General features: G+C 41.8%; 1 protein-coding gene across 1 annotated transcript in view; it reads left to right on the forward strand.

The window, feature by feature from the left end:
• The window catches only part of CPLX1 (complexin 1), a 103,751-nt gene that overhangs the window by 62,849 nt on the left and 17,923 nt on the right, over positions 1–22,979 (forward strand). The window contains exon 3 of the mRNA XM_086770117.1: positions 716–891. Within this exon, the coding sequence (XP_086626243.1) occupies positions 716–891 (176 nt within the window). The remainder of the gene's footprint in view (positions 1–715; positions 892–22,979) is intronic.

Raw genomic sequence — 22,979 nt, forward strand, 5'->3', positions numbered from 1 at the left:
CTTGTTAACGACCCGTTTTCCTTGAGAAAGGAGATTTATGGGATGGATGCCATCCTATTTTCGAATCCTTGCTTAAGGATTAAGCACTCCCTCGAGATAATGTGAGACTGTTTCTCACTCCTCATGAAAACAGACTTCCCCCTCCCACTAATTGCTTCTTCAAACTATATGGTTAGAAAGTTACTGGTTTTATACCCTTCATCTTCATGAGCCCCCCCGCCTCCTTTCGCAGTCCTGCATGCCGTGTTTACATAGTGGGATGCCTGTGGCCGACCTTGCATATTTCATGTAACTTTCTTGTTCTGACAAGGTTTGATGAACAAACAGTTCACAGTTTATTACATTAAAGACCCTCCAAAATAAATTTTCAGTCACCTGACTAAGCTGATGGAGTGAAAACATTGTGCACATGGCAGCTTGCACCCTTCAGGACTGCAAAACAATTGTGCTGCCATTGTGCAAGTCTACAGATGTAGTCTGTTCCCCTTGCTGCCATGTTTCTTCCTCCAGTACGAGGTAACCCACCTGGTCAGGCTGGGTGCTTTGCCCATCTCCTGCCTCTGTGGGGAGTGCACCTCCTCCTCAGTGGAAAGAGAAGCCTTTCCAGAGGCAGGGGGAGTGGAAGAAGGTCCTGAACGGGGGAAAGGAGAGAGTTGGCATCATGGTGGTTTTCTCACTTTCTGACAGGGATTACTTTCTCTTGTTCTTTGTCTAGGTGCTACTAAAGACATGGGGAAGATGCTGGGTGGAGATGAGGAGAAAGACCCAGATGCTGCCAAGAAAGAAGAGGAACGACAGGAAGCCCTCAGGCAAGAAGAGGAAGAGAGGAAAGCCAAATATGCCAAGATGGAGGCTGAAAGAGAAGTTATGAGACAAGGGATTCGAGACAAGGTAAGCTTTCAGCACACACTTGGCAGCTTATAATGCTCGGTGGAGAACTACTGTTTTCAGCTGATTTGTGACCATTTCCCTGAGCAGCTGGATAGAGCTGGGTAATTACTTTGCCACACTGAACTTTCTAATCCTGTGCCCTGTCCCTCGAGCTCTGTCCCTGTTGAGACACACCTCTCACATGGAAAAGCCCTGCAAAATTGAAAGAGAGAGTGAAGGTAAGGTGAGAAGAATGCCTATTTTTCTTATAATCTCTTAAATGCTCACATTGTTTTAAAAATTAGAGGTTTCTCTGTCCCTATGTGGGTGCTTTCCAAGCTTGCATTTATGGTTTGTGAGAAGGGTCATAATTCAGTGTGTTTCTGAGAGATACAGTCCAAATATCTTCTGTATTGCTTCCAAGACTTTCTTTGTGTTGACAGATTAAATGGGACAAATCTACTCTGCTTTTCATATTTATTCCATATTTATTTCATTTAATATTCCATTTCCATATTTATTTCATTCCACTACTCACAGGAGATTAATCTGAAAGAGAGTTTCCTTTATCTGAAGGACTTAACCATTGGGAAGCACTGTCTTCTACTTAAGTTGATTCTTGTAATGATACAATTTGATGTGAAAAGGAAACTAGTAATTGTGAGAATTCAGAATAAGACTGAAAAGAAATGTACTAAACAAACCTTTACTAGAGCAATGAGCTTAATTTAAGCTAGCTGAACCCATTGTTACCGTACCTTAGCTTTTAAGGATTGATGTGTGGAGGGAGAAAGCAGTTTTGCTGCCTCGCTCTCAAGACTACATCAAAATTTTCTCTTTAAAATAACTTAGTTTTATAGTAAGAGGTCCTGGAGCTCAGATAACTTGGAAAGAAATGTGGGTAATAGTTGGAGGAGGGGTTTCTGAAGACGAAGGCCTGTGTGTTGACATCACATGCCAAAGAGCATTAGAAAATACCTGCAGACAGAATGGCAAGTCCTACTTGGTAAAAGAGAGCAATATTAACTGGCCATTAAGTACATGTTTGTGAAAAAGCTTCAAAGTCTTATTGCAGAGCTGAGAGTCACTGTCCATAAACAAAACTGTGTCTGCACTGGGCCGAACTTCTGACCCAATCCTTATGATTCAGGAGGGAAGCATGGATGAATTGTTCTAGTGGCATAGTGCACCTTGTAAAGAGTCTATCTGTGACACTGCCAGAGAAAGGTATTTATATGAAGAGGGTATTAGTTACCAGACAAACAAATTCAGAACCCCTATCTGGTCAAAATTTGTTGGTTTTATAATGTATTTAATCAATATATATCTAGATATTGTAATATATTAATATAAACATATAAATGTGTGCAATATATGTTTAATGTATATTTACAGGTGCAACTGTTTCTAAGCAGTGACATAGATCTGCATTAAACATGAGAGAAAAAGAGTAATGAATTTCTGAGGTGCAGGCAGATGGGCTTATGACTTCTTTTCCCTGGTAGCTGTCTCTTCTTCTAGACCACTGAAGTGTTCCCAGAGGTAGATGGTGGTTGCATTTTTCTTGCTGTTGGCCAAACTGCTGTAAAAGCATTTAAGAAATCTGAGATGCCCTCTGTTACAAATCCAAGGTGATCTACACTAAAATTTGCACATTCATGAGTAGGATACATACAGCCTGAGCTTGAATGAAATATCCAGCCAGTGGGGATTTCCCTGGGATAACGTCAGCTACCTAGACTTTGCTGAGTCAGGCTGAGTACTGGGTGGTGAAGTCTCTTGGAAATGCATTGACTCCTGAATGATATAGCAGAGGGTTGGCTCTGAAGAGAGAGTAAACAGGGATGCTTGTAGGAATGTTACCTGGCCTCAGTCAAAGCTCTGGATAGCAGTTTTCTAGTGATGTGGTTGGTTACCTTTGAGATTAGCAACAGGAAGTCATGCTTTGGGGAGTGCATCCAGTTTATGAAAACACAGGATCTCAGTTCCCTGTGGTTTTCTTTCTCCTGTGGATAATCCCAGGTAGCATCCATTTGAAAGATTAAGCTGTTTTCTGCAGAATCAGGGAAGATGGATAAAGCTGTAGAAAGGACCTGTATTTTTTTTTAAGATGGAGAGTTCCATGAAAGAGGGAGATTACTTTGTCCTGACAAAAAGATGGATTTGATGATATACAAGTATTGTGAATTGGTGGCTCAAAATGTGAAACAAATGTTGAAGGAATAGAAAAAAGGGAAGGATCATTTCCTCCATTACTTGTTTATTTAGAAATTATATTAATTTCTTTGCCACCTCTAGTAACAGCAGAAATACAGAGAAGGAGAAAACAGAAGTAGAGATTCTACAACACAAGTTGTAGTTAGCAGATATGAATTAAATCACATAAGTATTAAGTATTAGAGATCTCCTCAACGATATTTGCTTATTTCTCACTCAGAAAGTTACTCCCTTAGTGCAGCTTGCAGGATGTCAGGGAAACAGACTAGGGAATCATGGCTTCAGCAGTCAGTTAATATGGTAGATGAGGCCTACAGAAAGGACAGGCTCATCATGTTTTTTGTTTTGGACTTTTTTTCCTGGCTCTTCAACAAGTGTAATGAATACACTCTCTTATTTAGGACTTCAGGAAATGTGGGAGCTATGTCAGAGTTTGAAAAGAAGGATGACAGATGTCACAGATACGTTCCAGCATGTGCTAACTTCAGGTTTTAAATCCAATCTGTTAAATTGAGTTACATATGCCCTGAGCCCAGCGTTGCAGCTGGGCATAGAAATGACTTAAGGAAAGGGTAGAATGAATTGTGCAGCAATCAAGTATTTTTTTTTTCTAAAAATATAGGCGGCATTTTCATTTGGACATTAATTTTTAAGGATGACATTTGAACATGACATTTTGAAATAAGTGGACCACCAATTGTCTGGCAGCTCCTACTCAATATTGAAGTCCAGCATCTGATACTGAAATTTGATTGAAAGAATGTAAGGAACATAGCTGGGGTGTACTCCACTTTCCTTCTACCCAAAGGTGCACATATGCGACTTGCTTTCTGGTCTGATCTGGGCTTGATCTCAAACCTACTGCCTCACAGGTCTTCTGGGCCCTACCACAGCTGTCTCTGTGAAGAGGTGCCACACCTGGCCAGCACAGGCAAGACTGCCAAGAGGCCTTCACTGCCCTTGGGTTTGGTAGGCCAGTGCCTGTTGCCAGCACCATGGTGGTGGGGCTGTGGATAGCTAATATCCCTGTTACCTTGCTAACACCAAGTAGTGTCAGCTTACTGGGCTAGAGCAGCCATCTTGTTTCTCTTGGATGGAATACTGCCTTCTATAAACATATGAACTTGTGTTATATACCTGCATACCTCACCAGCAAAAGCTAATTACTTTCTTCGTGTAATGATCCATAGTTATTTATTTATGTAATTAATTATTTACATCACTGTGGTAGAATCCAGTCCTGAGAGAGCCCTAGTACATACTCTGTAATTAACACTCTGTCACATTCCGATTTCGGACGAGAGGAAGGCCCCCTTGCATTCTAGCTGACCTCAGACGAGTCTGGGCGGCTAGGGACGGCTGGACCAACCTCTCACACACCGGAGCGTGGTTTTGTTCATTTTCTCGGGAACAAAATTAAGACTCAAAACGGAGTCAAGAGCCAGGTAGCTTTATTAACCCGACAAGAAGTTTGTAAATGAAAGAGAAAGGAGAGAAAGGAAGGAAAGAGGGAAAAGAGTTTCGGTTGTAATAGCTACCACCACAGAGCTGCGGCGTCCCGACAGTTCAGTTCGCTCGATGGGGGAACGATCCGTCCGGTATTGGTCCTCTGGATGTCAGTTCTGTGGATGTGTATTCCGGCGAATGTGTATTCCGTTGAATGAATGAAGTGAAGAGTAGTGAAGTGTAGAAGTGTTGAAGTCTTGAAGTGTAGCAGAAGTGTCGAAGTCTATGTCTAAGTCTAGAAGTCTTCCGTTGAAAAAATGTTTCCCTTTTTATGTTGGTTGTTTTCATTGTATTTCGAGAGCTGGTTTTCCTAGCCGCACCCCTCACCTGGTGGTGATATGCATGCCCATTACCGGGTGATCCATTACTGGGCTAGATTTCTCTGAACCAGCTCTGCATTCAGGTTTGCAAGACAACAGGAGTTGCCTTGCGAGATAATGGGAAGCCATTGCTTGGGTGGTGGCCCGCTGTTTCAACAATGTTGAGACAAATTTTTGACACAGTCTTTTACGCACTCTACCTCTCTCTTCTGCTAGTGAGACAATGCCTGTAGTTTGGCTTCCTGCAAGTCTTACATGTGCTTTAGAGTGTTGGTGTTGCTCAACCCATCCTGAAAAGCAGCAAGAGTTCAAGACCATCCTCACAATGGTGTGTTTCAACCAAAAAGGATATAAGCGTGATCCTCTGTCCAAATGGCTTGGCTTCAAGACAGAATTTATGTTTGAATTTAGGTGATGCTTGAGATGGAGCATGAACAGCTTCAGTAGCCATTGTATACTCAGTGTGGCCCAGTTTGTCATTGACTAGCCTTATGTGCTATGAGGAATAAAGCAGAAGTTTTATTATATTGATAAGGATTCCTGCTCTCCAAATTGAGCATGAAATCTGCATGAGAAGTATGGAAGAGTGGCAAATGGAAAATTCAAATGCTAGAAGAATTAAGGTTGTCTCTACAGTCATAATGACCCTGTTGGGTGCTGTGTAAAGATTATGGCACAGTGCTTAAGGCATGGTCATACGTTTATGCTTCTAGGAACCTCAGCTCTCTCATTGAACAAGATGAGGTCAACTGTTTTCTCAATAAGCAGATATTAAGTATTTTTTCTCTGCCACACCTTACACTGTATGTTCTCAATCTCGTTTACTATGCATTATCCAAATTCTGACAGCAATATAATTAATTTCCTGGTTTCAGGGTTTAATTCCTTGTTATTGTTATTGTGCTTTCACTAACGTAGTTGATGAGTTCAGCCGAAGCACAGTTTCTTCTGTGATTTATCTGAGTGTGAGACAAAGAGTTTTGTTGAGTTTTTTCTGTTTGCAAAGTACAAAAGCAGAAGGGCCATTATGTGATTAAAGCTTTGGTGGCAGAAGAATGTTAACATCTTGTTGCATCAGTGAGCCCCTATGGCGCAGTAAGAAATGCTCTGGACTTCCTTGTCCCTTTTTTGGCAATAGGGAAATGTTGAAGTCTAGGGTTTGATACTTGTTCCTGCAGGCAGCATATCACACATCAGGAAAATGTGCAGTCCTTGTTCTGTTTAATTGTGAGTCCTTCTGTCTCTGAATGTGTGCCTTTAATTCTTGCCATTTTTCCTGTTGGGTCATTAGATGCTCTCAGTGGTTAGGCAGTAAGATTCTCTGCAGTATTTGGAATTGTCCGTATTCCAGGAAAACCATGAAAACTGTTCAGATCTTTGTAGATATTTAAGATGTAATTTCTAAGTCTTCCGTGGTTTAAGGTAGGTGATATTGGCATTTACTTCTAGAAAAGGGAGAACATTTGTTTTGCTGGCAATGGGAAAAGTCCTAAGTTAAGGACTTTGTTCTCTTCAGTGAGAAACTGTTCTCATAATGCTGCTTTTTTTCTTTCCTTTTTTTTTTTTTTTAAATCTGATTGCTGAACTCACTTTTGGCACTAAATCACTCAGACAAAAAAGCAATTAGGATTTATAGCTGCAGTCCTAGATTCTTATGTGAGATAATCAACATGCAACATCATATAATTACTTGCTTTTAATATTTAATTTCCATATTTTCATAGGTAACTGGTGTATAGCTGTGAAAATCCTCTTCTTAGGGCAGGAAAAATACCGGAATGTGAATCGGCTATGTTCTTTTGCAGTATCAGACCTTTGAATCTAAGCTCCAAGCTCAGGAATTTAAACTTAAATTTGGTGAAACTTTGTTGCTACAAAACAGCTTCACAATGTTAGCTAAACTCTTGGGTGTTAGCACATCTGTGGGATGTTTCATTCTTGTCTAACTTCAGATGAAGGTATTGCCAAGGGCTTTAAAAATTCCTGCATAAAGGGATGAAATTTCCCTGCCTGAAAATGCAATTTTGAAAACATAGTCTTCCTTGTGAGGAAGAAATATATACTACTTTTTTCACTGGAGACTATCAACAACTGAAAAAAGTGCAGAAATTGTATTATTTGCATGTCAAAAGGTGAAGGATCTCAAACAAAGAAAAGATTTTCCTCAGCAACAAATCATGTTCTGTAATTCAAATAATAAAATTTGTATCTCAATGAACAGAAGCATTCTGTCTGATCTCTTTCCTTTAAATAATTGATATTAAACCAGTGATGTAAATTTTCATCCAGCATTTATGATCTAATGAAGCTGTGGCAACTGTTCAGATTTTCAGACATGTGTATGTGTTGTGTACATGGAAAGGTATCATTAACTTGATTTCTCTCCTCCTGCTTTCACAATGGTTTTTGATTCAAGATAAAAAGCAAACAAAGGAAAAAATTCCTTGCTTAGTTTAGTTCAGTGCAGATACTCTATGTGCTATAGACCAACTGGGTCACAGGCTATGAGAAAGCACTAGGCTTGGCTATGGCACTCCCAGTGTGATGATTTGCAAGACAGATTATATTGTGCCATCCAAGGAGTGGGCTCTGGTGTGGGTGGGAACAGTCAGTAAGAATGCCAGTAAGAATGACAACTGAGAAGAGTTGCACTCTTTGCAGCAATTAAGCCCTGGGCTGTTCTGGGTGAAGAAGGCTGCAAGGGCAATGTCCTGTGGTGTTTACTGTGTTCTGGACACATTTGATTCATTGGTTATTGAGGACAGTGGAAGCTAGTGTAAGTCCAAGCACAGTCGGAAGAAGATATTTGCAGGGTGATTGAAGAGCACCTTAACCCTGCAGATCATTTCATATTGGTATTTGGGGGCATCCAGGGGGATAAAGTGATTTGACCTGGTCTAGACTTCTGACCTCATGCCAGAACTTGTCCCCCAGACAGTTGTATGCAAGGATGTCTCGACTGGCCTGTATGGCCTCTGAGACAGACTCTTGAGTTTCCTCATGTTTTCTCCATAGCTTAGAACGTAGCATCAAAATTGTTTCAGGACTACAGCCCTTTGCAATTCTACTGAATCACCCATTTCTCTCCTCTAACACTTTCAACCTTTGGAAATTCCAGCCAGGTTTAATTTTCTGCTGTGGCATCTCCAAAGAAGTCTCCTTGTCTGCAAGGCAGCAACTGTCTTTTGTGAATAGGGTGAACAAACTGGTCTCCTCCACTAAGAGGAAGCACAACTAGGAAGCCAAAGGTTAACAAAGTTATCTGGTATGCCTAAATTTAGGATTCTCTCTTGAAAGTTGAAAGAGAGAATGGTGCCTTCCCAGATGTGCTTTTCAGCATAGAACAAGGCTTGATCTACCTGCTAAGGACCTCCAAGGCCATTATTAAACATAGTAATCTTCAGAGTGATTTTAGGGAATCTATTCCTATGTAAACCCTGTACTTTCATCTTTATATTCCCTTGGATGTTCTAGGATATGCAATATGTCTTAGTCTTTGTGAATCCAGACACCTGCATGTATAAAATTCTCTCGGTGGTGTGAATGAAAGTGTGTGTGCCAGGTCTTATCTCTTTGTGTGAAACTAACAGAGCTTCCCTGATGTGAAAAGCTACCTGGATTCCTTCCTGTGCTGTAGCTTTAGGCCATTTTTAAAATTCAGGGAAGGGAGGCACTATTAGCCAACCATTGTAGCTCAGAAGCAAACTGACATCTTTTTCATCTGCTTACATAATAGTTAGAGGTTAAATTATTTAGTAGAACTCAGCAAGTTCAGTTTCCAACTGCTGATTGCTCCACTAATAGCTTTTGGAGCTCATTAGTCAGTTTCTTTGTGCAGCTCTGCCTTGCTCTAACTTCGCTTCTATGTTTCACGGTAATCCAAATCTGCACCAGTAGATGTCACTTTGGATACCTGCTAACGAGATCTCGCTGGGTGGTGCTTCTGGAGTTGCTGAAATGTCTCTTGAAATTCAGCCTTTTTTTTTTCTGCTGTTATGCAGTGACTAGGGTGTCTTGTAGAGTCATTCGGCTGAAATCCTCACTTAAAGAACTTTTGTCTCACTGAGCTGGCTGGCAAAACCTATCCCCATTGCTACAATGGGGCTGAGCAAATTCACCCACTCAGGACTGGGTGCAAAATAAACCCAAGTAGATGACATACAGTGATTAGTGCTGGAATTTAATGATTCTATGATTTAGCCACAAAGGATGTCTGAATGGTGTCTCAAGCCTTCCTGGCTGTAACCTATTGAAACTCCAAGGTTTTGGGTCACCTGCTTGGAAAGACAAGAAATAGGGACTCCAACAAATGGCCTTCTGCAAGTTCTCTTCCAGTACCATTGCAACTGAACCTCTATGGCTGAACAGCTAGACATTACTTCTCTGCTGGAGGTGCTGTTCTGCCACCTCACAGTCCAATCTACACTTCTGGCCCTCATACCAGGGTGCCCCATTACCAGAAGATCTATTTGGAAACTAATATCCAACAATTTTAATTGACAAATTATTCTGTATTCATAATAAGGAACTCTTCAGTACAGCCCTTCTTCACCCCATCAGTTATTTATTTATTTATGTTACCACCAGAGGAGGAAGGCACTAACTATTTGTAATTAATTGTCTGATCACACAGTACACCTTCTCTCTCTTTTCCTGTGCCTTTTTTCTCTGATTGAACTGCTGTTTTAGCAGCATTCCTTTTTTTTTTCAGAGCTAGCATAGACTGACTACATTGCCAAGCAAGAATGTGTAATCTATGAAGCACTGCTTTATTTCTACAGAGCATGATTGCTATAGGGAAACAGTATGCACAGCAATTATATGGTAGCAAATTGATATGCATAGACACACATATAAATGTGTACAGAGACAGTCTGAATAGATTTTCTTTAATTAGAAAGATTCTTTTTCTTTGTGTATAGGAGAAGATTAATGCAAAGGGAATGTCTGCATCATTGACAAAGCCTTACTTCATTCCAGTTTCAGTGGCAGTCTGCATTCATTCTGCCATGTCTAAGTCCACAGCTGAAGGAAGTCTGTGAGGGACCTGCCTTTCTTCAGGGCACTAGCAATGTTTAACATCTGCATAAAAAGTCTATTGAGTTATAGCTTATTGAGTAGTAGCATTCACAGTCACCCCTATGCTGACAGGTCAAATCCACTGCATGAAGAAGGAAAGCTACCTATATATGTGCTGGATCCAGAGTTCTCTTTTTGCAAAGGCTGCAGACTTGTTTTAGCCTGCTTTTCCAGTAGAGCAGGCACAGCCCACTGTCTACCTGAGTTTTGGCTGGAGTCATTCATGCTGGCTCTCCAGAACAGGAACTGCCCAAATCTGTGCAACTGGAACTAAGAACCTGTATGGGGAAAACAATGGGCCTTCCCGAGGGTCTGAGACAGGCCTTAGGAGTTCTTTTCTTTTCCTCACGTGCCAGCGTTCAGGCAGCCATGAGCAGAGCTGACTTAATCTTACCTTACAGTGCAAGATGCCCTGTCTGGGGCTCCAAGCCAGGGCAGCCCTATTGCTGATGCAGCTGGGCTGTGGCCTTCCTTTAACTGTGTTAGAGTTTGAGTGAGACAGACTGGCTGCTACTGGGGGAGAAGTATGGTATCTGGGGAAACATTTGCCCTTTCATCATTTCATTGAGTGTGGCTTTCCAGAGTTTCCTTTGCGTTTTAGCACAACCTTGAGTCCTGTCTCTGCTGTAAGCCTCCTACAGCACATAAGTATACCTGCTCCTGCTGGGAAGCACAGACCCAAGTTGTTCATTATGTGTTGAGAGGGAGACTTCATGGAGGAATTGCTTTTCTTCAGTTAGGAAGAAGGGAGGAAGAATGCAGCCTGCCAGGTCCAGGCCACCACATTCAAATTCCCCAGCATTTCCTGAAACTGTTGGCATGGTCTTCAAAAGACCATCAGCCTATACCAAGTACTGTGGAGCAAGTACAGTGCTTTTATGCTCTTAGTCCCAGGCAAACCTCCAAGCAGCCCATTAGAAATTTGGAGTCATAATATGGCTGAGCTGACTTTTAAAACTGGCATCATATAGGTTTGTAGGATCTCACTAGTAATTTTACAGCTGCAGGATTATTTCTAGCATGTTCAGTCATAGGGATGTAAAACTCAGTCTCCTTGTTAAACAGGCTGACCCTAAATTAGAGAAAGGATTCTTCAGCTAGACATCAAATCAGAAAGATAGTCCAAGCAAAGGCCTGATGTGGGAACCACAGCTGATAAATCATCCCTTGAACAAAACTCTTCATCCACTCAAATCCAGAAAGCACAATGGGGCTTGTAGGTGGTTTTTATTCAGGACTTGTATGAATCATTTCCTTCTTGGAAATTTATTCCAGCTACTGCCAGGAAGTTTTGGGGATGGAGACAGAACATTTCCTTGACTTCACATAGGGAAGTCAGTCTGATGCTGTTTAACAGAAGCAGGCTTATTTTAGTTAACTCCTAGAAATTTGACATTGCTTTATAAGTCAGGAAGTGCAACACCAATGCCTTCTATCTGTGTGGCAGCTCATGTGCCAGCCTTTGCAAATCTGTCCTTTCTAATTTAGAGAGCCAGTTCTCATTCTAACTATGCTGTCTCTTTCAATAAAAGAAGCAGTAAGCGCTACATGCTCTTGAAACAGTCTCTCGGTCTTGATGTGTGCTTTCACTCTTCATTTGCCTTTCTCCTGTGTCTTGCAAATCGATGCAGATTCCAGAGGAGGAGCTGAGGACCACAGATCAAGCTGACAGCTGCAAAGGAGGCTTTATGTCGAATTCTTGCTGAGGAAGTCTGATTTGGACAGTGAGAGGGCTCTGGACTCATCTTTCTACAGACATTTCAGAAGCAGTTATCCCATCTCAAACCCAATGGTTTTCAATGTAGGGGTAGGGTGAGGATATATGTTCTATTTCTTACAGGTTGTTGCAAAGGAAAATAGTGTGCTGCTGTTAAATCTCAATGCATGGTGAAAGACTCCCATTCTCCTCCAATAAATTTGCTAGGGAAGCGTGATCGGCAAAAAGAAACAAATGCAAAAGCACTGGTCTGCTTTTCGATTAATGGCCACTCTTCTGTCACTCAAATTGGGTGTTTGGCAAGTGGTTTAAGCTGATTCTGTGCTGGCATATTCTTTAGGTATGGATTTGGAGACAGAGGGAGGAAAAGAGTGCTTCAGGGCTTCACTTTTGACAGGTAGTGGGAGAATCTCAGATCAGAACCTGCCAAGGTGTGTCTAGAGGTATGGATATCCTTGCTCCTACAGGGCATCTGACACTGTGAGGGAAAGGAGCAGGAATCTGGCTCAGAACTGTTCTGGAGGCTCTTTTCCTTTACAAGTGTGTGTGGTTGCTTGTTTAAGCTTCCATTTTCTCAGAGATTTAGCACTCAACCTCGTTTGACAGGCTCAGTGAGTGTCAAGGAGAAAGGCCTGTCACTTACACTAGCCATAATTTGCCTCTGACTCTGATATGTCACATTAGAGACTGTGTAAAAGGCACTCTGCACCCTCCAGACTCTTTGAGAAGCTGGAGTCACAGGTCTGTTCATTGACATTTTTGGCAAGAATCTCTGAGCGAATTTGGTTGGCAAAAGCAATCACAGTTATGGGGCAAAAGCAATCACAGATTATGCGAGAATTCTCAAGACACCAACATTTGTATTGATTTTTCTCTTCCACTTGTTCACTTGTGCTGTTTAGGTTAAATGGTCAATTCATGTTCCCAGCACTACTTTTTATCTCTGCTTGCCTCACAAATGCAGAATAGATTTTTAAACAAACAGACAAGACTGTATTCTTCTCCTTCAATGACTGGTCCTGAATTTCCAAAAGGCAACTTCTCCCTGCAAAATACAGCTACTTCTCAAGAGCAAACCTGGGATTTTTTATTACTGAGAGCACTTACAGAGGCATCAGGGAAAGGAGAGAAGGCAGGGTGCTTTGCCTTAGATTCAGCACTCCCATACTGTGTCAGAACTGGGAATTGACCTGTCTAAAACATTTCTGTCTCTTAAATTTAATGCTCCACATGAACATATGAATGTTAGAGGTACCACATGACAGGTAACAAGAGCAAATATTTGACAGTAACAGAGTTTGAACCCATTAAAATAATTTAAATCTGCCTAACAAAATTATGAAATGACACCTTTGAGAAAACTTCTTTGGTGAAAAGTTTTAGGCTGAGTGACATTGTATTTTTTAAGAAGTCTTGCCACTTGGATAGTTTTGAGACATATTTGTTTCTAGTCCCAGTGATTTGGGAACCCCTTTTGTTTTTCCTGTGTTGTTGATACATATTATTGAAGTGGGCAGAGACAATATTTGAAATCCTGGCAGGAAGTGGTAGTTCAAAGCTCCTCCCTGCCTATTTCTTGGCAAATGTCTTAACCACAGAGCACTGTGAATAAGAGCACTGCCGTAAGGTCTGTGAAAGATTGTGATTTGTAGTCTGCTTTTAGTAAAGATGCCCAGAAAGGAAAAAAGTATGCTTCAGGCTTAGTGAAATGGTTTATTTGACTGACATGGACTGTTTTCATCTAGTGGCCTGAAGTACTTTAGAAAGAAATTTGAATTTTTAATTCAAAACCTAAATGTAAAAATCAATCAATTTATCTCAAGTCTGATGTGAATGGAGTTGAAGAATCTGCTATTAGTTGAGTCCTGTCTCTGCTGTAAGCCTCCTACAGCCTCCTACCACCCCTGATGGTGGGGATAATTCAGGTGCAGATAAACCACTAAAGATACTTCATCTGTCCTGATAGCACCAAACAACATGAAGTCCATTCCTGTATCTCACACATACACCCTGCAAGCTTTTAACACAAAATATAACTCTGCCTGTTTAGGAGAATTTATTGACAGTTGCTCAGTGAGGAATAATAGACAATGTGGTACTGTTGTTCATGTGTAACTTTGTACATGATTCTGACAAAGGAGGCTGAAATAAAAAGTTCAAAGCGTCAATACCAGGTAAGCACAGCTTTGAAGGAGTTTGGTAAGAACTCCAAAGGACAAAACTATGACTCTTCCTAGTGCAGCTGTCTTGCAACAGCCTTGCACAGTTTCTGTTCTCCAGTCTTTTGTAATCAGAGCTTCATGGTTGTGAAGTAACGTTGTTGCGTAAAAGATACTAAAAATGGCACAGCTGCTGTAATTAAAATCAAACCGAAAAGCTCTGAAGTGTTGGCTAAGTGGAGTAACAGTTATTAAAGCACCTGGGTCTTGCTAGAAGATGCCAGGTTTCTCTCGCTTTATTGTACTCAAGGGCACACTGAACAACTTCAGAAAAGGAATGAAAAATCAAACTGGAAGCTGTACAATGGGATGCCTGTGGAAACAGACTGATTTCTAAAGTGGCAAAGAGTTAACAAAAGGCTACATTGGATTGATTTGTCATGATTCTGGTTAATAAAACAAAACACTGTCTTCACAAGTCTGATTAAATCAAGTAATCTATGCACTTTCTAGTGATTGTGCTCTTAAATGCAGCTCCCCTTCTCTAAAAACCTGCAATGTAGTCCTGACCCATGGTGGCTAAAACTCCTGATAGTTCCTGGTTTACAAAGGTAGAACTCAAAGGCAGGAACCTCATTTGTGGTTATGGGTAGTGCTTGGGAAAATTTGAGAGTTGCAGTGGCTTTATAACCTGCAAAATACAGTACGTACCACCCCGGTGAGCAGCCTCATGCTTTCTAAAACAGAAATTATGGTGCTGCTTTTGTGACAGGGTGAAAGGTGAAGTAACACTTAAGAATAGGGATAAATTAACCTCCAGTGCATCCTGGAGAAGTTTCTAAGTCTCAAGAAGTAGGCTGGCTTCTGTTTCAACAGTTGTCAGAGTTAGGGCTGTAAGATGATTTGTTTGTTCTGCACAGTCCCACATGAGAAAGGCAGCATGCACTTAGGGGGTCACTGCTAGATGTGCCAAAGTGAAAGGAAATGCACATGCAGAGAAAGGGTTTGGTGTGGGCTAGGTATATGACAGGGTCTGGGTCACAGACTAGTGGGTGGTTTCCCTCATCTTGCTTGAAAAATTGGTTTATGATCCTACAGGTTCTTGTCTGACTCCTTTACTCAGCTAGTTGCCTTTAGCTGCGAGGCAGAACATTTTAGGAAGATGATGCTAAGACAAATATATCCTGAGAACTGTTGTTAATGATTCTACTATAGATTGCTATCCTAATGATGACAGTAGAACTTAAATTTGTCGTGCTTCCTATCACTTGTGCTACACTGTTAATTTAAGAAGTCATCCCAGAGTGAAGATCATCCCAGAGCATAGGAAGGTACAAGCCTGTTTTGAGTCTATGTCACGTACGGAATTTGGATTCCATGTCACCTTCTGCCTCCCACTCCCAGGGGAAAAAATGAATACATATAGAAACATAATTAATTCAAAGTCACAGTAGGTTGCTGATTATGACCTTAAACAAGACAATACATGCGTGGACTTTTTTTCCTCTTAAAAACCACCCAGAATACTAGCCACAAGTTAAAGTAACTGGCAATTTTATTTGGAACTCTTAAACTGCAGAGAAATGTCCTGTAGTATTTAACTTGTTTAAATGCAAATTTACGGACTAATACAGAAACAATGATACTGTTATTCTAATCACAACATTTTTCATCTTTTCCACTAAAGGCTGATTTTCCCTTTCTTTTGCTTCTGTAAGAGCTGGTGTGCTCTGATTCTTTGTTCTGAACCAATGAAAGTATTATTCAGGAAAAATGCAGAGTTGTTTTGCCATGGATATTGTACATATGGTAAAGGAGGAAGCTTTGCAATGTTTTCTGTGTGGAAAGAGGAACTTGGTTTTTTTGTGTATGTGTACATGAGATGGTTGTTTCTAGTTTCTCTGACCCAAGATATCAGCCTTTCTGCTCCATGACTGCTTTTCACACAGCCTGTAGGTGGTTTTTCTTTCTTGACACGGCATGACTAAATGTCAAATCATAAGAAAATGTCAGACCCTGATATTGTATATAATATTTTCTTACATTATTAGAAACATTCACTATATATGAAATGGAGCTGACAATATTTTCTCTGTCCTTTGACTCTTTAAGTCATAACTTAAATTTTGCTTAACTTATTAACTTATGCAAGTTAAAGGATCAAAATGCAGAAGTCAAGCCGAGATTCAAAGGCATTCCCTCCGTAAAAAAGGAACGGAAATGTATGTGCAAATGGTGATATATCTCTGCCACCTGTTCCGGAGGTCAGTTTTGGTGCTGCTGGTCACTCCTGGTCCTCAGAAGCTTTCTGGACAGCAGGCTTGTGTCTGACATGAGCTGCTGGATTCTGCAGGTGTGGGAGTGGAGAGCTATTGGCAGAGCTTAAACACAACAGAGGCTCTGGTGATACATCTCAGCCTTACAATTCTGAGATGTAAAGTATCCTATAGTTGTACTTCAGACCACGGGTATGATACCACGGTCTCCTTTAGTTCATATAAAGTTAGGAACATGAGCTGCTTTCATGTCTCTGCAGTCTCCTGGCTGCTAGCAGCAATTCCTGGCTCTCCTTTGTACTCTGTGTAGAAACAGTAATAGTGCTTGTAAACTAATGTAAAAACAGTCCTCTGCCAAACAAACAGCTTTGTCCCTAATTAGCCAGACTGTTTCCACCCTGCTTGGCCTCTGTCCGGGGCTCTGTACATACGGACGTCCACAAGCTCTGGTGCAAGGAAGCAGTGTGGACAACACACCACCAACTTGCTGTGCCTGTGGTCTAGATTGTGTAGGAACAGAAATGTTCTCTACCAGCAGGTGGAAAGCCTGTAAGGTTAAACCCTGGTCAGCTCTTCGCTGGCACCATGTGCTGAAGTCCCCACCGTTCCTCTGACATGGTGAGTTGCCTGTGCTTTCTGACGCAGCTCTGAACCAAATGATCCCAAATACTTCTGAACTGATACTCTCATGCTTCACGTGCAGGATGGGCTGTAAATTGGTGTGTGCTATGGCTAAATATGTTGCAAAACAGAACTGTACAATCAGCTCTTCAAGGATCTAAAATACTTACCTAAAAAGTGTAAAAAAAAAAAACCAACTTTATCATGGGAGACTTCAGCTGAAATGAAGTGTGCTGCATAGCTGCTACTGCCAGTGCTAAAAGCATCCTTGGAAATATTTTTTCTAGCTCAAGATATGTTGCTTTCACAGGGGAATTCTATATTAGACCTTATCTTGACAGGTAAGTAGGAATCAATACTTAAGGGTGGATGATTCTCAAATGCAGGTGATCATGGCCTGAATATATTTGCAAAGTTAAGTTTAAATAAGCAGATAACAACTGTTTGGGACTTCTGATGGGTGGCTTTAGAAAGTTCAAAACTATAATGGGATAAAAGGAGCTAGATCATATTTAACTAGGAAAAGATAATTAATAATTTGAAACTGCTGAAGAAATTTTAACAGGTACATACCCATATTATAGGAAAAAACCTGAATAGCTTTGGAGTGAACAAAAGTCAACATTAAAAATAGAAAAAATACTGGAATGAAGAAATTATGGAAGAATAATACAAACAAGACGGTAAAAAGTGCCAGAATTTATAAAGGAAGAAAAAGAGCAGAAAGAGAACTTCAGGACTAGAATTAAGGACAATAAAATGAAAATGAAAAGAACACTTCCAATAATCTTGATCTGCTATTACATGAATTCTGCACAACTGTTAATAACGCTGTATACAGGAGACACAAACAATGGATATGAGATGAAAAATTTAAAAAATCATTCACAAAACAAAGATAATGCTAGATAACAATTCTAATGTAAAAAGAGCAAGCTTAGGTTACTTATAGTAATCTAGTAGTTACTAGACATTGGGACAGTTAGGTGGATGCATCAGAAAAATAAATACAGATAATACCAGTGAGCTTGCATTTGACAATGTGAGGTTGGAAGACAGAATCATAGAATCATAGAATAGTTAGGGTTGGAAGGGACCTTCAAAGGTCATCTGGTCCAACCCCCCTGCAAGGAGCAGGGACATCCCCGACTAGATCAGGTTGCTCAGAGCCTCATCCAGCCTGGCCTTGAACGATTCCAGGGATGGGGCATCCACCACCTCTCTGGGCAACCTGTTCCAGTGCTCCACCACCCTCAGTGTAAAAAATTTTTTCCTAATATCTAATCTAAATCTACCCCCCTCTATTTTAAAACCATTACCCTTAGTCCTGTCACAACTGGCCCTACTGAACAGTCTCTCCCCGTCTTTCCTGTAGGCCCCCTTGAGGTACTGGAAGACTGCTACAAGGTCTCCCTGGAGCCTCCTCTTCTGCAGGCTGAACAGCCCCAACTCTCTCAGCCTGTCCTCATAGGAGAGGTGCTCCAGCCCTCCTGAACATCTTTGTGGCCCTCCTCTGGACCCTCTCCAACTGGTCCATGTCCTTCTTATGTTGGGGGCTCCAGAACTGGACGCAGTGCTCCAGGTGGGGTCTCACCAGAGCAGAGTAGAGGGGCAGAGTCACCTCCCTCGACCTGCTGGCCACGCTCCTCTTGATGCAGCCCAGGATGCGGTTGACCTTCTGGGCCGCAAGGGTGCATTGCCTGCTCATGTTGAGCTCCTCGTCTACCAGCACTCCCAAGTCCTTCTCCTCAGGGCTGCTCTCAATCCATTCTCCGCCCAGCCTGTATTTGTGCCTGGGATTGCCGCAACTCATGTGCAGGACCTTGCATTTGGCCTGGTTGAACTTCATGAGGTTTGCATGGGCCCACCTCTCCAGCCTATCAAGGTCCCTTTCGATGGCATCCCTCCCCTCTGGTGTGTTGACAGCACCACACAGCTTGGTGTTGTCAGTGAACTTGCTGAGGGTGCACTCTATCCCACTGTCCACGTCGCCGACAAAGATGTTGAAGAGGGCCGGGCCCAACATGGACCGCTGAGGGACGCCACTCATCACCGCTCTCCACTTGGGCATTGAGCCATTGATCACCACTCTCTGAGTGCAGCCATCCAGCCAACTCCTTATCCACCGAGTGGTCTGTCCATCAAAGAAGAACTGGTTCTTCTGTGCAGTTAGAAGTTTGGTTCATAATATAACAGGACATTCTTGGGCTTGGCACAATATAACTTCTGATTTATTAGCCTTAAAAACATATTAAATGAATAAAGGTTTTGCAAACACAATTCTTGTCAAATAGGTATCTTCTAAGTTTTGTAAATTATTAATCCTTGGCCCTAGACATAGTTAATGTTTTCAGTAAGGAAATAAAGCCATCAAGTCTGTGGGTTGGTAATGGGAGTAAAGGCAGATCCCATTCTTTCAAAAATAGCAGCTTTACTCAGAACCAATGCTGAACCCTATTAAAATATTAAAAAAAAAAAAAGAAAGGAGGAAAAAAGGCACTTGATTATAAAAATATGTTTCCTACAGTTGGAAATTACTTTGCATTCTCTCAGACAATTAAAGACAATAATTTAACACTTAATTGTTTTAGATGATGTTAGGGTAGGAGCACAGTCCTGCCTGCTAATGACTTAGTTACCCCTAAGCGATTGATGCTGCCAGAATTGAGTCACTGAGTTTTGTGAAAACTGAGTGGATTTCAGGTTGCTTTCTTCTCCCATTCCTGGCAGGAATGAGTAGAAGTAGGGCAGTAAAAGCTTGCAACCTCCATGGACCAAATTCTTTCCCTCTCCCAGAGGAATAGACACTGCAGGATGAATTTTAGACAAATTTATGCTGATTGTCTAAAGTGTATCTCTGATTTGGTCAATGGAGCATTATAAACCTGAAGCAAAATCACTGTTGGGAGAGAAGAATGTGTGCTGTGATTGCTCTGAAGGTCCCTTCAACCAATAGTCAGAGAAGAAAGTGTTGCTGAAAACACTAACTTTGAAAAAAATACATTAATTTGTAAGAAATTTCGTCTAATAATGGAGGAGCTGAATGTTTCTGGCCTGATGAAATAGCCCTATCTCTGGAAATATTTTTCTGTAGTATTGAAATAGCTCTTAAAATGAGGTGCCATTTTGAGAGCAGGTGAAAAGGCCAGTCTAAGTGGAATGTCTTAATTTTAGTAAAACAGATCAATTCAGCCTGTGTTTGGAGCTCATTTTCTTATACTATAACTTCATTTTTATTTTTAATGAAGAACAATTTCAGCCAGGGAGAAAAAAAAATCAAACATGGAGAGTTTCTTCCAAAACAGCAAAAGCAGCGTGCCCTTTAAGTTTTTGTTAAAGCCAATAGCAAAATTACCATTGACTTCTGTGGTGCAATATGAGGTCTAAATAACTGCTTATAAAGAGCTTAGGACAGCAGAGAAATGCAAAGAACAAAGAGGCAGACTGGGTCAAGTGACATCATCAAGATGACACAGCAATTTAATGTCAAAGCTGAAAAGAAATCTATATTCCTTGAATTCCTGTATCTGCTTAACTGTATGGCTTTTCGGCATTAGAAGGTAATCCCACTGATTTCCAATAAGAAAGAAATCTGATTGAGACACTAGTCATGTGATATGGAGAAAAGCCACGTACTCATTGGCAAAACAGACTCCCTTGTGCAAATGCTCTGACATGATTAGCAGAGTAATATTTATAAAATTTATTCAATTTAATAGAGATGAGGAGAGGAAACAAGGCATTCTCAAGCCTGATCCCCTGCTCAGATAAATCAGTGAGAGGCTTTAATTAATTGAATCATAGAATCACAGAATCATATGGTTGGATGGGACCTATAAGATCATCTAGTCCAACCGTCTTCCCACTACCATTGCTGCCACAGCTACTAAACCATATCCTGTAGCTTCTCATCAAGCCACCTCTTGAACACTGCCAGGGACGGCAACTCCACCACCTCCCTGGGCAGGCCATTCCAGTGCCTGACCACTCTTTGGGAGAAAAAGTTTTTCCTCACGTCCAATCTAAACCTCCTCTGGTACAACTTGTGGCCATTTCCTCAGGTCCTGCTTGTTGCCTGGGAGAAGAGGCCAAACCCCTGCTCATCACAACCTGCCTTCAGGAAGCTATAGAGTGCAATGAGATCTCCCCTGAGCCTCCTCTTCTCCAGACTAAAGAATCTCAGCTCTCTCAGCCGCTTCTCATAAGACTTGTGCTCCAGACCCCTCACCAGCTTTGTTGCCCTTCTCTGGACACATTCCAGGGCTTCAATGTCTTGTAGTGAGGGGCCCAAAATTGAGCACAATACTCAAGGTGCGGCCTCACCAGTGCCGAATACAGGGGGATGATTACCTCCCTGCTCCTGCTGGCCACACTATTTCTAATGCAGGCCAGGATGCTGTTGGCCCTCTTGGCCACCTGGGCACACTGTTGGCTCATGTTCAGCTGAGCATCAACCAACACCCCCAGGTCCCTTTCCTCTTCACCGTCCTCCAGCCACTCAGCTCCGAGCCTATAGCGCTGCATGGGGTTATTGTGGCCAAAAGTGCAGGACCCGACACTTGGCCTTGTTGAACCTCATCCCATTCAGCTCAGCCCAGCGATCCAGCCTATCCAGATCCCTCTGAAGGGCCTCCCTACCCTCAGGCAGATCAACACCACCACCCAACTTGGTGTCATCTGCAAACTTACTGAGGGTACACTCAATCCCCTCGTCTAGGTCATCAATAAAGATATTGAACAAGATGAGCCCAAGTACCGACCCCTGGGGGACACCACTTGTAACAGGCTGCCAGCTGGACTTGACTCCATTAACTACTACCCACTGGGCCCGGCTCCCTAGCCAGTTCTTTATCCAAAGAAGGGTATACCTACCCAGTCCACCGGCAGCCAGTTTCCCTAGGAGAATACTGTGAGAGACCGTGTCAAAGGCTTTGCTGAAGTCCAGGTAGACCACATCAACAGCCTTTCCCTCATCCACCAGTCTGGTCACCCACTCGTAAAAGGAAATGAGGTTGGTCAAGCACGACCTGCCTTTCGTGAACCCGTGCTGGCTGGGCCAGATCCCCTGGATGCCACGCATATGCCGAGTGATCTCACCCAAGATGATTTGCTCCATGACTTTCCTGGGTACTGAGGTCAGGCTGACAGGCCTGTAGTTCCCCGGATCCTCCTTACGGCCCTTCTTGTAGATGGGAGTCACATCAGCAAGCCTCCAATCCTCCAGGACCTCCCCAGATAACCAGAAGCGCTGGTAGATAGCCGAGAGCGGCTTGGCAATCACCCCCACCAACTCCCTTAGCACCCTAGGATGGAGCCCATCCGGTCCCATGGACTTGTGGCAGTCCAGATGGAGGAGGAGCTCTCTAACTGTCTCCACCTGTACCACAGGGGCTGTATTTGGCCTGGCATCCCAGACTTGAGATTAGGGCATAAAGTGCCCTGAGGATAACTGATCTGCCTATTAAAGGCAGAAGTAAAGAAGGCGTTGAGGACCTCATCCTCCTTATCCTCAGTGGTCACATTCCCCACTGCATCAAGTAAAGGGTGTAAATTCTCCTTGTTTCCTCTTGGGATGGATTGATCTTTTTAGGAGCATTAAGTTATCTTGAAATCACAGTTGAAAAGGCAATCTTATATTAAGAAATGTAAGTTTGTATTATGATCAGAGGACACAAACTAATAAATAAAATATAGCTCCAGTGTTTTTGAGATTTATAAAATGTAAATTGATAAAGGGCTTGGATGTGGTTAACTCAGAAAGGGGTAAGCATAGCATAGAAATAAGTACATCTGGTACATTCACAGAATGGAAGATTAGAAACTCAGCTCTAACCTGTATCTTCAAACCAGTGTAAGTAAACTTAGTAAAGTCTCATTATGATAGCAATGTTTAGCTTAATCATAAAGACCAGCATGTAAAATATAAGATATATTTTATGTTTATCTGATATGTATTTCATGAAATGTCAAGATGTTTTTCTCTTATTCTGTAATTATATACACTTCTAAAACATAACAATAAGCTGACAGGTTTCTGAGCTTTTTGTTTGCCAATTGTAAATTACCAGTAGTCATGACTTGCACACACTAGAAAAATATTCATAGTACATTTCAGTTTCGCCTGGAAGAGAGAGAATGAAGCCAAACAAGGGATTATAGAGAACTGATTTAACTAAGTATTGAAGAGTCACTTTATTTTTTAAAAGGCCTTGGA

The sequence above is a fragment of the Chlamydotis macqueenii genome, chromosome Z, assembly GCF_036417535.1.
Source record: "Chlamydotis macqueenii isolate bChlMac1 chromosome Z, bChlMac1.mat, whole genome shotgun sequence".
NCBI classification, from domain to species: Eukaryota; Metazoa; Chordata; class Aves; order Otidiformes; family Otididae; genus Chlamydotis; species Chlamydotis macqueenii.